The sequence below is a fragment of the Canis lupus genome, chromosome 19 (assembly GCF_048164855.1).
Source record: "Canis lupus baileyi chromosome 19, mCanLup2.hap1, whole genome shotgun sequence".
Classification (NCBI taxonomy): domain Eukaryota; kingdom Metazoa; phylum Chordata; class Mammalia; order Carnivora; family Canidae; genus Canis; species Canis lupus.
The window spans coordinates 20867569-20880577 of NC_132856.1; the positions used below are offsets into that span (position 1 = coordinate 20867569).

Genomic DNA, 13009 nt, shown 5'->3' on the forward strand with positions numbered 1-13009 from the left:
GCCAAAGGAGGTGCATTTAGATCTGCACAAAGGACTAAAAACACATTCACTTTGAATCAAAGAAAAGATTAGATTAATCATAACTAATTATGGTTAATAATTAGATTAATAATAATTAATGATTGATAATTAGATTATGATAACTTTAAAAAGTTACATAAAAACTTGTCATGTATTTTTGGTAGATATTGTAGATCCTCTTCTCTAGTAGTTCTGCTGAAGTGTAAAGAACATGAAGGAAGGAGTTTCTCAAGATGAACTCGTGGGTCAGGTGCCCTAGATTTATTTCCCTGAAGCAGAGCCTGAGACAAGAATTTGGATGCATGTGATTTATCCAGGTGGCATTTATAGGAGAAACCTGTAAGGAAGGATGTGAAGAAGGACAGGGAAAAGGAAAGAACTGAACAAGGATATGGACTTGGGGAAAACTACTCTTGGCCTGATCCCAAAAGGAACCCTGGAGCATAAGCCATATTTGAGTTGTCAAATATGTCATTTAAGGCAGTATCTGTACCCCAGATCAGTCTTCATTTTTGTGGGCCTGGATGGCAGAGTAGTGGTGGTGGTGGTGATGGTGAGAAGTACTTCCTGGATCCTCCAATCAATCTAGGTCATTTTCAACCGTAGGCAAATTTGTCCCCTGAGAGACATTTGGCCAAGTCTGGGGAGATATTTGTGGTTATCACAATAGCAGGGATGGTACTGGCATTGGGAAGTTAAGAGGCCAGGATGCTGTTATACATCTTACAATGCACAGGACAGCTGCCCACAACAAAGCATTATCTCCTGAAATACTTGGGGTGGACAAACACTGGATTAGGGCAGTTTTTTGGAGAAGGGGTCAAGGGCAAGCCATTAACCACATTTGCTGCTAGTGACAGATGGATTCCCTATTTCCATTAAGGTCATCTGGGCAGGACATCAAAACATCTCCTGTAGATATCCTTTAGATATATGATGTTTAACAATGAAGGAAGCTTGGAATGCTGTTTGGTTAGCCTTTCTAAGTGGTCTGCATTTCATCTAATGGGATGGGACTAGCATCTTGAAATATATGTTGCTAAGCCCTTAGCTACACACTACACAAACATGTTGCAAAAAGCTTACTGGTGTCAATGGCAGCCACTTTGGATTTTCTTCAGAGTTTTAGGGAGCTTGTAGAAAATCGGAATTGGACTAACTCCTACCTGAAATACTCATCACTGCGCTAGGTTATTGTCCAGTGCTGGGCTCTTTTAACTACATAACTTGAATAGGCTGAAGGATTTATGTGATGATCAAAAAAAGTTGTGCTTAACTATAAAAGGGTTTAAAAAACACTGGAGACTCATGGTCTGCTCTGTCTATATCCTGTTGGGATCATCCCTTAAGCCTCTTTTACAATCCAGTATTCATCTGTACGTTACCCAAGAATTCATCCAAGCCCTCTTGGAAGCAGTTTATAACTGGGAATGGCAAAACTTAGGATGTCTAGTTTTATAGTACATACTACTGTTCTATAAAAGGATAACTTTTTTTCAAACTTCAAAATGTCTTATCTAGTTTGTTTTCTAACTTTTGTATTTTTATTCCTGGGTTGTGATCTATGTTTATGATTCTACTATTGGTTTCGTTTTTTTCTTCTCTCAAAACCAATCATTTGTTTGTTCATCTTTTAAGTGTTATGATACTAACACAGATAAATAAGAAGGGTAAAATTATGGTACAATATTATTGACCAAAAAAGTAGTCAAACAGAAATATTGTAATGCTACATTAGGTGAAAAAGTAAAAATATAGAGATGATACCATTTTTGCTCAAGAACCTTTCTATACTTTTATGAATAGGAATCTGAAAGGAGGTACACCAAAATAATAACAGTGGTTAAGGTGTAGTTTGCAAGTTCTGTGTAAGATCCCACCACTTCCCAAAAATGGCTCAGAGAATGAACTAGAGCTATAAATAGCTTTTTAAGGAAGCTATTTCCAACCTAAGTTAAAACTCTGTTCTTTGTGATAACACTGTCTTAATCATCTATATGAATGCCACCTTCTGGAAACAAGGAGCATTTCACCATTAAAAGACTGCTGTAACAATAGAATTTTGTCATATGGCTGAAATTGGAACTATTTATAGAAAGTGTATTTTTAAATTTAACACTTAATTTTGAACCTTGCAGATTACAATCAAGTTTGTTAGAAGATAGGCTAATTTAATATAACCAGAGCTGGTAAATTATATACATGTCCTCAATAAGGTGACCAATGAAAAAACTATTTTTAAAACACTGAAAGGGCATCCAAAAGTAAGTGTGAAGAAAAAAAAAAAAAAAGAAAACAAATACTGTACCCTTTGAATGACTCAAAAAATGATGAAAAAATTCATTCCTGTTTGATTTTCCTTTACACCAAGAGTTAACATGAAATGTTGAAATAATGTCTTGATTTTCAAGCAATTTCTATATCTAGACATGAAACTCGACTGACTCAACATGATCCATGAGTCTAAAATGCATAGGTCTAAAAAATGATCAAAGTAAAAAATAAAATGTTGTACATTTACAACATTTTACAATAGATTGCATCTATCGTTACAACATGTACGATAGATTTACATCTATTGTGTGATAGCGTGCCCATGCATATGCAAACATAAAGTAACAGGTACCTAGAAATGCATATAGAAATATACAAAGTTTGCAAGTTTATTTAGAGGAATTAACTTTGGGGAAGTGGAAAAGGGGACCAAAGTTAGATGGCAGTAGAGGGAAACTTATCTAAAACATTCTATTTTTTAAAAATGTATTTAACTTGTGTAATTTACCACTAATTAGAAATTAGTTGCAACTGTCAGTATTTTGTGATTATAGAAGATGCAACATGTTTCTTACAAATAACAGCAGCAGTGAATCATATAGTCTCTTTATCTGTATTGCAGTCCTGTGCGTATGTGTGTATATGTGTGTGCGTGTACAAGTGTATGGTCAAACACAGAATAAAATATCTAGGAAGTGTACAGGTCTACTTTGTAAAGTGCTTTCACTTACAGTGTCCCCATGGAGAGAATAGCTTCAGCTTCAGATATTTCTTTGGCATTAATAATTTAAAAATACTAATGCTTGTGACCTACAGGAATGAGGTCCCCTGGTAGAAGTAAAGATTCTTTCTAGATAAGCTAATTTGAAATTATCTAGCCAAAGGCGTATCTGAAGGGACCTTTTGAGAACTTTGCTAATTCCAAGTTTGCCCCAATTCATTTCCAATATTGGGCACCTATTATTTGTAAAGCTCATTATGGTCTACAGCAGGAAGGCTTAGACTCAGAATGTGGAACAGTTGGGTAGGTGGTAATATTGGAAGGAGGAAACTATAGTATTTTAGAGTCGAGGGTCCAGTTGGGTTTCAATTCCCATGGCACCACTTACAGCAGTGTGTTCCTGTGTGAGCGCTGGGGATATAGAGTGCCTACTTCAAAGAGCAGTCAGAAGGGAAAAAGAGGATCATTATAAAGGATTTGACACAGTGCTGGCACATGGTAAGTATCCAACTAATTCAATGATCCTCCTGCTACCCAGGAAATATATATATGTTTAAAGATTTTATTTATTAATGAGAGACAGAGAGAGAGAGGCAGAGGTTGAGAAGCAGGCTTCATACAGGGAGCCCAACGTGGGACTTGATCCCGGGTCTCCAAGACCACACCCTGGGCTGAAGGTGGCCTAAACCACTGAGCCCCCCGGGCTGCCCCGCTACCCAGGAAATAGATGAATATTTAAAGAGTATTCTTTCCATTGTTTCACACAGAGCCTCTTTTTTAATGTTTATTAAGACTCCCAGAGTTAAGCAGAGTCGTTTTATTTTGAAATTTTTGTTTTACTTGCTCCTGCTGATGTTTTTCGGAGTCCTAATTAATTTTCAAGATTCGTAAAAATTGGAGGTCGAAAAGGCTTTTGGCTTTATCTGGTCCACTCACTACCACAGAGATGACTCTCATCCCTTTTCCATTGACATTGAAAGCTGGGAGGTAAATACTGTTTCCCGATTACTCTAAGTTTCTGGTGGGATAACAGGAAACATAATAAGAGGAAGGCAGGCCAAGGGAATAGGTAGGGGGAAAAGGGAGATCAGTGGGACTAGCATTGGGTGAGTATGAGGAGCATGGACTAAAGAGTATGGAGAAAAGTGAGAAAAAGCAAGAAGGGGTACAGAGGAACGGCAGCTTGTCAATGCAGACACTAACAGGGTTGAAGAATCAGATGTTCTGGTAATTTTAAGATGCATGATTATAAGATATGGTGCTTAACCTCTCTAAGTCGTGTTCTTTGGCGTTCACAGTACAGAGTCAGGGAGGTTAGTGGGGTGGACACTCTGTAAACAAAAATAAACAAGGAATTCAGAAGGGGAGAGAAGTAGCAGAAAAAGAGAGGGAGAGGAAAAGGGAGGGAGAGAGAAACCGACACAGACGGAAGGGGGAGGGAGAAAAGGGAATTGGTGACAAGGCAGGTGAGAGCTGAGGAAAACCACAGTAACGACAGGGCTGTGGCTCCTGCGGTGACTGCTTGCACACAGGGAGCGTTGACAGCTTGCCAGGTACGTCGTTAGGGCTTTACTTGCATAACTTCATGTTATTCTGACCTCTTCACCGGGCCAGTATTATCATCATTTAATACAAGAGTTATCTGAAGCATAGAGAGGTCTTGCAACTTTCCCAAGACCTTACAGGGCCGAGAAGGGATTCAAACGCAGGTCTGCCTCCCTGCAAAGCCAATAATGCCTGCCCCAGCTAATCTCTTAGGATGTCGAACCAGGCTTGGCGAATCGCAGGAGGACGCTTGTCCGCGCTTTTCCAAAGTTATGCATGCCCCTTGGCTGCATTCCTGCGGTCCCGTCCGCAAGCTCCACGCCCTCTCGCCGCTAGCAGCGTCGGGTCTCCATGGAGACCGGCGTGGGGCGGGACTTCCTGCCTCACGCAGGAGCACTTCCTTCTGGTGCCGGAAGCGCGCTGGCTGGCCGGCCGGCAGGCTGGGTGCCGGCGGCGTGGGGACTGACTGGAGCGGCCTGGGCGCCTGAGTCGGCATGCTGACCCCTGCGTTCGACCTCAGCCAGGACCCGGCCTTCCTCACGGTCGCCATCCGCGTGCCCTACGCCCGGGTCTCGGAGTTCGACGTGTACTTCGAGGGGGTGGACTTCAGGTTCTACGCCAAGCCGTACTTCCTCAGGCGAGTTCCCGCTGTCCGGCCCTGGGGTCGAGGAGTTGACGGATTCACTCTTTTTTTTTTTTTTTTTTTTATCTTCTCGTCCGGTGCCTGCCTACCGAGCGAGGAGGACAGGGCGGGATGGCGTCCCTTGCCTTTTCCCGAGGTTTCCGCAGCATCTGGGACGCGCGCCCGCAGCGGCTCGTTCCCTCCTTAGACTTTGTTAAAAATCCCGGGCGGGGGGCAGCCCGGGTGGCGCAGCGGTTGAGCGCCGCCTGCAGCCCAGGGCATGATCCTGGGGACCCGGGATCGAGTCCCACGTCGGGCTCCCCACATGGAGCCTGCTTCTCCCTCTGCCTGTGCCTCTGCTTCTCTCTCTGTCTCTCATGAATAAAAATTAAAAAAAAAAAAAAATCCCCAGCGGGGACTCTAAGGCGCGGCGTTGGGGACCTTGGAGCCCTTGCAGTTTCGGTGGGGTCAGCCTGGTTCTCGCACCTCCCCCAGGAAGGTCGTACCGTCAGCCCTCGCCTGCTTTTTTTTTTTTTTTTTTTTTGCATTTTTTGCATTTTTTTGCATTTTTCTCCTTTGCAGAACCATAGCAACGGTGGTTAACAGCTAACTGCTCCCTCAAACGCCTGAAGCCACGCGGGCTAAGTGTAGTGATGGGTCTGCATCGTCTCCTCCAATCTTGACCGCACTCCTTGGAAATAGGCGTTCCTATCAGCCTCTTTTTTTTACAGAGGACACCGCTGGAGTATTTTCTTCTAAAAAAAAATGGCCCATCCTTATCCTTCCCTTTTCCTGCTTGGTAAAAATCCATCCTCTTAGTTTCTCCCAGCGACCTCTCCTTCCTGCCCATGTGCTTTCCTAATCAAAACTTCCTCTTGAGTCAAGAGGATCCAGTTTTGCCCAAATTTCCCTTAGGCCCCGACTTAGTCCACCTACCTGCATATATTGCACTTTTCTCGCTATTTATTTATTTATTTATTTATTTATTTATTTATTTATTTATTTATTTATGGGTTTTCAGTTTTGGGGATGTGGTGGTGTCTCATGTAGTTTACATTGTAGTAGGGAGAGAACAACAAACAGACAAGTAAACATATAACTACAAAGTGTGTCAAGTGCTCCAAAGGGGGGTGGAGAGCACTGAGCATTTTAATTTTTATTTTGTTTAATTTTTTTTTTTTTTAGCATTTTATTTTAGAAAATAAAAAGTAGGGGACACTTGGGTGGCTCCGCGGTTTAGTGTCTGCCTTCGGCCCAGGGGGTGATCCTGGGGTGCCTGGATGGAGTCCCGGGTCAGGCTCCCTGCATGGACCCTGCTTCTCCCTCTGCCTGTGTCTCTGCCTCTCTCTCTCTCTCTCTCTCTCTCTCTGTCTCTCATGAATAAATAAATAAAATCTTTAAAAAAAAAAAAGAAAAGAAAAGAAAAGGGAGTCTGTTTAAATACAAAGTGGCCAAAGAAAGACTTTCTGAAGAGGTGGTATTTAAGGTAAGGCATGAAGAATGGGAAGAAGATGGTGTTGGTGGTAGCAAACATTTACTGAATGTTTTACTTCAGGTTAATACTTAAGGTGGGCGATCTCATTTGATTTTAGGACAGACCGTACTGCAAGGTAGCTTCTGTTATTTACATATGTTGTAGATGAGGGATCAGAGGCCCTGAGAAAAGATCTTAAATGAGATTAGGAATGTAAAATAAAAAATACATTCACAGAAATTTCAAAGTAAAAACCACTTATGTTTGGGAGTTTTGATGAAGACCAAATAAAGAGGTTGTGTGTGAAACAGTTTAAAGAGTATTCTTCACATGAACTCATATGCTTGGGTAGCAGCAGGAGCTTGGGAATTAGGCACACCTGGGTCCTAGTATCGTAACAGTTCTGGGACTTAGGGCAAGTTTCAGTCTCAGTTTCCTAATCTGTAAAATGGGACTAATACTAGGGATCCTAAAGAGTGGATTTGAAGATTGAGATAATGCATGCATAGTTTTCATTACCAGGCAATCAGTTGTTCAATAGACAGTAGATATTTATTATGAGGGCCTACTGTTCCAGTCTTCTCTTGCCGCATAACCAATCAAACTTAATGTTGCAAAACAACAATTATTTAACTCGCTTGTTCTGGTTGTGTGTCAGGAACAGGTAAGGGCTTGACTGGGCTGTTTTGACTTGAGATCTTTAATTCACTTGTAGTCATATTGTGGCTGGACCTGGAACTGCAAGGGCCAGAGCTGGTGGCTGGGGGAGGGCATCTCCTTTTGTGTAGTCTCAGGACCTTACTGTGTGAGGTCTTTGCATGGTCTAGTTTGTGCCTCCTTTGGGGAGGTGGAAGCTGAAGGTTTCATAGCCAAGTATTGGGTGGGGGTGGGGGGGGGCAAGGCAGGTTCATGTCACCATTTGTGACCTAATCTCAGAAATCGCATTGTCAATTCTGTATTATATTGGTTAAAACAGTTCCAAAGTTAAAAAAAAAAAAACTAATTTTTATTTTAATTCTAGTATATTTAATATACTGTGTTATATTAGCTTTAGGTTTACAATATAGTAATTCAACAATTCTATACATTACTCAGTGCTCATTACCTATTTCATCCATCCCTCCCACTCACCTCCCCTCTGGTAACCATCAGTTTGTTCTCTACAGTTAAGAGTTTGTTCTTTAGGGGCCCCGAGTGGCTCAGACAGTTGGTTGGGCATCTCTTGATTTGGGCTTATGTCATGATCCTGGGGTCCTGGGATGGAGCCCTAAGTTGGGCTCCCTGCTCTGTGGGGATTCAGCTTGTCTCCCTCTCCCCCTCCCCCACCTTGTGCTTGCTCTCTTGCTTGTCCTTTTGCTCTCTCAAATAAATAAATCTTAAAATAAAATAAATCTTTAAAAAAGGTCTGTTCTTTGGTTTGTCTCTTTTCCCTCCTTTGTTTTGTTTCTTAAATTTCACATGTGAGTGAAATGCGGTATTTTGCCTTTATCTGACTTATTTCGCTTAGCATTATACTCTGGATCTGTTCATGTTGTTTCATGTGGTAAGATATTATTCTTTTCTATGGCTGAGTAATATTCCTCTCTGTGTGTGTGTGTGTGTGTGTGTGTGTGTGTGTGTGTGTACAACATCTTAATCCATTCGTTTATCGATGGACACTTGCAAGCTCACTCAGTTTTAAGGAGAGAGGAGATATATGCCACAGTTGGGAGGAGTGATATGAGACAGGCCATCTTTGAAAATACAGTTCATTGCAGTATACCAGAGGTGAATAAAACCTCGCTTCTCTCCCTGAGGAATTGAGAGTCTAGTAGGGGTGGTAGGTCTGTGAACAAATATAGTTTCACTATTATGCAGTAAGAATTTATACTTACAAAAAGTTCAGGAAAAGGAAGTTGGTAATAATAGCTTACATTTTTTTAATGCTTACCTGTTTCACTAGCCACTAAGCCCCTTGCATTTTCCTTTCCTTCTCACAGTGACCCTGGGGTACATTCTGTTGGTTTTCCTTTTAACAGATGAGGAATATGAGCTTTGAAGCTAATTAACTTGTACAAAGAAAGAGAGGTGGTAAATGGCAGAGCTGAGATTCAACTCAGATTCTAATTGTAAATTTAGTGTTTGTTACCATTATAACAAGCACAAACTGACTCCTTATGTTGGGCTTAGAAGGTATTTTGGTTTGGAAGATGCATTATAGCTCCAGAAACTATTAAGATCAAAGGTAATTAGGTTGTGAAGCCCTTGACCTTTGGGACCTGCCAAGTTTTGATGATGATGATGAGGAGGAGGAGGAGGAGGAGGAGGAGAGAATAGGAAGCAAAAGGAAAAGGGGGATATAGGAGGAAAGGAGCCTAATATTTTATTTTGGAATAGAATGGGAGCTGGTCTGATACATGGTACCAATGAGTTTGAATTATTTAGTTGGTGTTAGGGAGCTGTAGAAGTTTTTTCAATAGGAAAGTGATGGTCTGGTTTCTGTTTTAGAAAAGTTCTTTTGGAGCCTTAGTGGAAGGCTGACTGAATCAGAGTAAAACTGGGCACAGGGAAATCAGTTCATTTCCTTTAATATGAAAGAGGGGGAAAATCTCTGTATAGTAATAATGAGACTTGAGAAAAACTTTTGCTTTTTTTTTTTTAAGTAGTAATTTGCCCAAAATAAATAATTGATTTGTTGTTTCTTAATTGTTTTCCATTTTAAAAATTCTTTTTAGTGGGGTAGGAGTCAATGAATACACCTTGTTTGAGCCCCTGCTGTGTCAGGCACCAGGTATATTAATAAGTCTCTTAGGAAGACAAAAGTGTTGTAACAATAGTGGTAACCAATATTTATTGTGGCTTTTCTTTTTTAAGTATCACTTTTTTTTTCAGTATTGCTTTTATTGGTGACTATGGAGTATTCAAACAAAGATGAGTCACCTGTGATTTCTCATTTCTCAGCTAGGAAAAAAATGTAAGTTATTTAGTTTGTAAAATGTTAAAGAAATGCTGGGGAATTGCCTTTTAAAATGGTTGATAGAGGGGATCTCGTTCCCTCGTTCAGTGGTTTAGCACCTGCCTTTGGCCCAGGGTGTGATCCTGGAGTCCTGGGATTGAGTCCTGCATCAGGCTTCTGTATGGAGCCTGCTTCTCCCTCTGCCTGTCTCTGCCTTTCTGTCTCTCATGAATAAATTAATAAAATATTTAAAAATAAATAAAATGGTTGATAGATTTCAGTGGTAAATGTATATTATCATTGATGGTCATTTATTATACTTTGTGCTTTTAGTACTTTATGAAACCTTATATTAAATTTGCAGATTGACCCTTCCTGGAAGAGTTGTGGAAAATGGAAGTGAACAAGGATCCTATGATGCAGATAAAGGTATTGCTTTTTGGATTTTGTTTATTCTTTAGATTCTTCATGTTAGCATAACTACGTCGTAATCCTTCAAGATTCGATGGGGACCTTTAGATGTTTTGCAAGTGCAGTCTGTCCTGGTCACATATTCTTGTTTCTTAACAAGCCCAGTGCCTATTAATCGTGGATTTCTTTTTTTTTTTTAATTTTTTTTTTTTTATTTATTTATGATAGTCACAGAGAGAGAGAGAGGCAGAGACATAGGCAGAGGGAGAAGCAGGCTCCATGCACTGGGAGCCCGATGTGGGATTCGATCCCGGGTCTCCAGGATCGTGCCCTGGGCCAAAGGCGGGCGCCAAACTGCTGCGCCACCCAGGGATCCCTATTCGTGGATTTCTTAATAGGTATAATTTTCTCAGTCCTTTCAAGTGCTTTACAGTAGTTTTTAAAGTTGTTTACTGTTTCTTTTTTCTAGAAGTTTATTTTCTACTTCCTCTACTTTTAGTAAGCATTTAAAAGTCAGATTATGTGAAGTGATTACAAAAGATGTGGGTGATTTTTATAAGCCCTGAATGGAATTTTTCTTATGTGCTTTCAAACTTAAAACCTAATAATGCGTAGGTGGGAGAGAAACTGTCCAGAAGTGGCATTAAAGGCTGACTGAATTTTCTTTTCATGATTGATAAGCCCTTCATTTCATCTAGCCTTGAAACCATTTATTTTTCTTTTGTAGAAGCCACTGGATTTTCCTTTATCTGTGGATGTGGAAAAAGAACACCTTTATAAACTCGTGTAATTTATTAAGTGAATGTTTATTGACCTTAGTAAACTAGGGTAAGGGAGGAAGGATGGCATGAAGTAGTTAAATGACAAAGTTATAACCTATAACACAATGTAATTACTATGATAATGAAATATAATGAAACTGCCTTTCTAGGTAGTAAATCTGGTTTTAATTGCAGATAAGTTATATATTGAAACAAATTTATTAAAATTTAAAAGTACCCAGGAGCTTAGGAAGGTTGTATATGTGGAAGTATTTAAGTTAACTGATATACACTTGACCCTTAAATAACATGGGTTTGAACTGTGCAGGACCACTTATATGCAGATTTTTTCAATAAATACCGTACCATACCGAAAATGTATTTTCACTTCCCTATGATTTTCTTAATAGCATTTTCTTTCTTTTTCTTTTATTATTTTATTTAAATTCAATTAATCAACATATAGTATATCATTAGTTTCATATGTAGAGTTCAGTGATTCATCAGTTGCATATAATACCCAGTGCTCATTACATCACATGCCCTCCTTAATGTCCATCACCCAGTTACCCCCATTCCCCCCCGACTCCCCTCCAGCGACCCCCAGTTTGTTTCCTATGATTAAGAGTCTCTTATGGTTTGTCTCCCTCTCTGTTTTCATCTTATTTTATTATTTCCTCTCTTCCCCTATGCTCCTCTGTTTTGTTTCTTAAATTCCACAAATGAGTGAGACCATATGATAATTGTCTTTCTCTGATTGACGTATTTTGCTTAGCATAATAACCCTCTACTTCCATCCAGTTCATTGCAAATGGTAAGGTTTCAATTTTTTGATAGGTGAGTAATACTCCATTGTATATATACCACATCTTTATCCATTCATCTGTTGATAGACATGTGGGCTCTTTCCATAGTTAGGCTGTTGTGGGGATTGCTGCTGTAAACACAGGGGTGCAGGTGCCCTTTTGGATCACTATTTTTGTATCCTTTAGATAAATACCTAGTAGTGCAGTTCCTGGGTCATAGGGTAGTTCTATTTTTAACTTCTTGAGGAACCTCCATACTGTTTTCCAGAGTGGCTGCACCAGCTTGCATTCCCACCAACAGTGTAAGAGGGTTCCTCTTTCTCCATATCCTTGTCTACATCTGTTGTTTCCTGAGTTGTTAATTTTGCCATTCTGATTGGTGTGAGGTAATATCTCACCTTTTCTCTTTATTGTAATAAGAATGCAGTATGTAATACATATAACATACAAAGTATGTGTTTTTTTTTTTTTTTTCTTCAAAGTATGTGTTAATCAATTGTCTATGTTATTGATAAGGCTTCCAGTCAACAGTAGGCTATCAGATGTTAACTTTTTGGGGAGTCAAAGTTATACACAAATTTCTGACTGTACAGGGAGTCAGGCCTTAAGCCCCATGTTGTTCAAGGGTCAACTGTATTGGAGTATGGTTAAGTACAATGAAAAGAGTTAAATATTTTAAAATTCAGAGTAGCAGATAATGTAAGTTCATGGGGGGAGCCTAGATGAAGTTGATAAGCCCAATCAGAGAAAGAAAAGAAGTACATACAATTTGAGTATTCCTTAGACTTATGACTTATTCCTTAGACTTATTCCTTAGAGTTATGTCTCTTGAGATAGCAGAGAACTTTATTAAGCTATAATTGCTTTAAGATTTTGTGTGTTTTTGAAACTACTGCTATTCATTGGATTAGATATCCTGATTTTTTTTTTCTCTTCTAGTCCAGAAATAAATCTATTAAGTAGCTACGGGCTAACTCTAAGCTGCTACCTTCTCAGGCCATTGAGTTTTAGAGATTTTTGACTTGGACTTTTAATATTATCAATAGGTTAAGAGGATACTGTATAAGACTAAAGCATTCTGCAGCTTTAGCAGATTAATTTCTTATAGAGATGATAGCTGAATCAGTGATTCTGAAAAACCTTACTTGAGCCTTTTTCTGTCCTGGTTTTTGTTCACTAAGTATATAATGGCATAATTTTGGAGCCCCATGAAATAGAGTTATAATTTACTAAGATACATATTTCTTAGATGTATTTGTGAAGTCTTTGAATTTTTTAATAGAGCTAAGCTTAAAATGAATTTATCTTTAAGGAATTTTTACCATTCGATTGCCCAAAGAGACTCCTGGCCAGCATTTTGAGGGGCTGAACATGTTAACTGCTCTTCTGGCACCAAGAAAATCCAGGACTGCAAAACCACTTGTGGAAGAAATAGGTAT

The 13009-nt window shown here is 39.6% G+C and overlaps 1 protein-coding gene across 1 annotated transcript in view; it reads left to right on the top strand.

The window, feature by feature from the left end:
• Window positions 1–4960: 4960 nt before the first annotated feature.
• SHQ1 (SHQ1, H/ACA ribonucleoprotein assembly factor) overlaps window positions 4961–13009 on the top strand; it is a 101859-nt gene continuing 93810 nt past the window's right edge. The window contains exons 1-3 of the mRNA XM_072785377.1: window positions 4961–5198; window positions 9957–10021; window positions 12883–13005. Coding sequence (XP_072641478.1) covers window positions 5056–5198; window positions 9957–10021; window positions 12883–13005 — 331 coding nt within the window. The 5' untranslated portion in view covers window positions 4961–5055. The remainder of the gene's footprint in view (window positions 5199–9956; window positions 10022–12882; window positions 13006–13009) is intronic.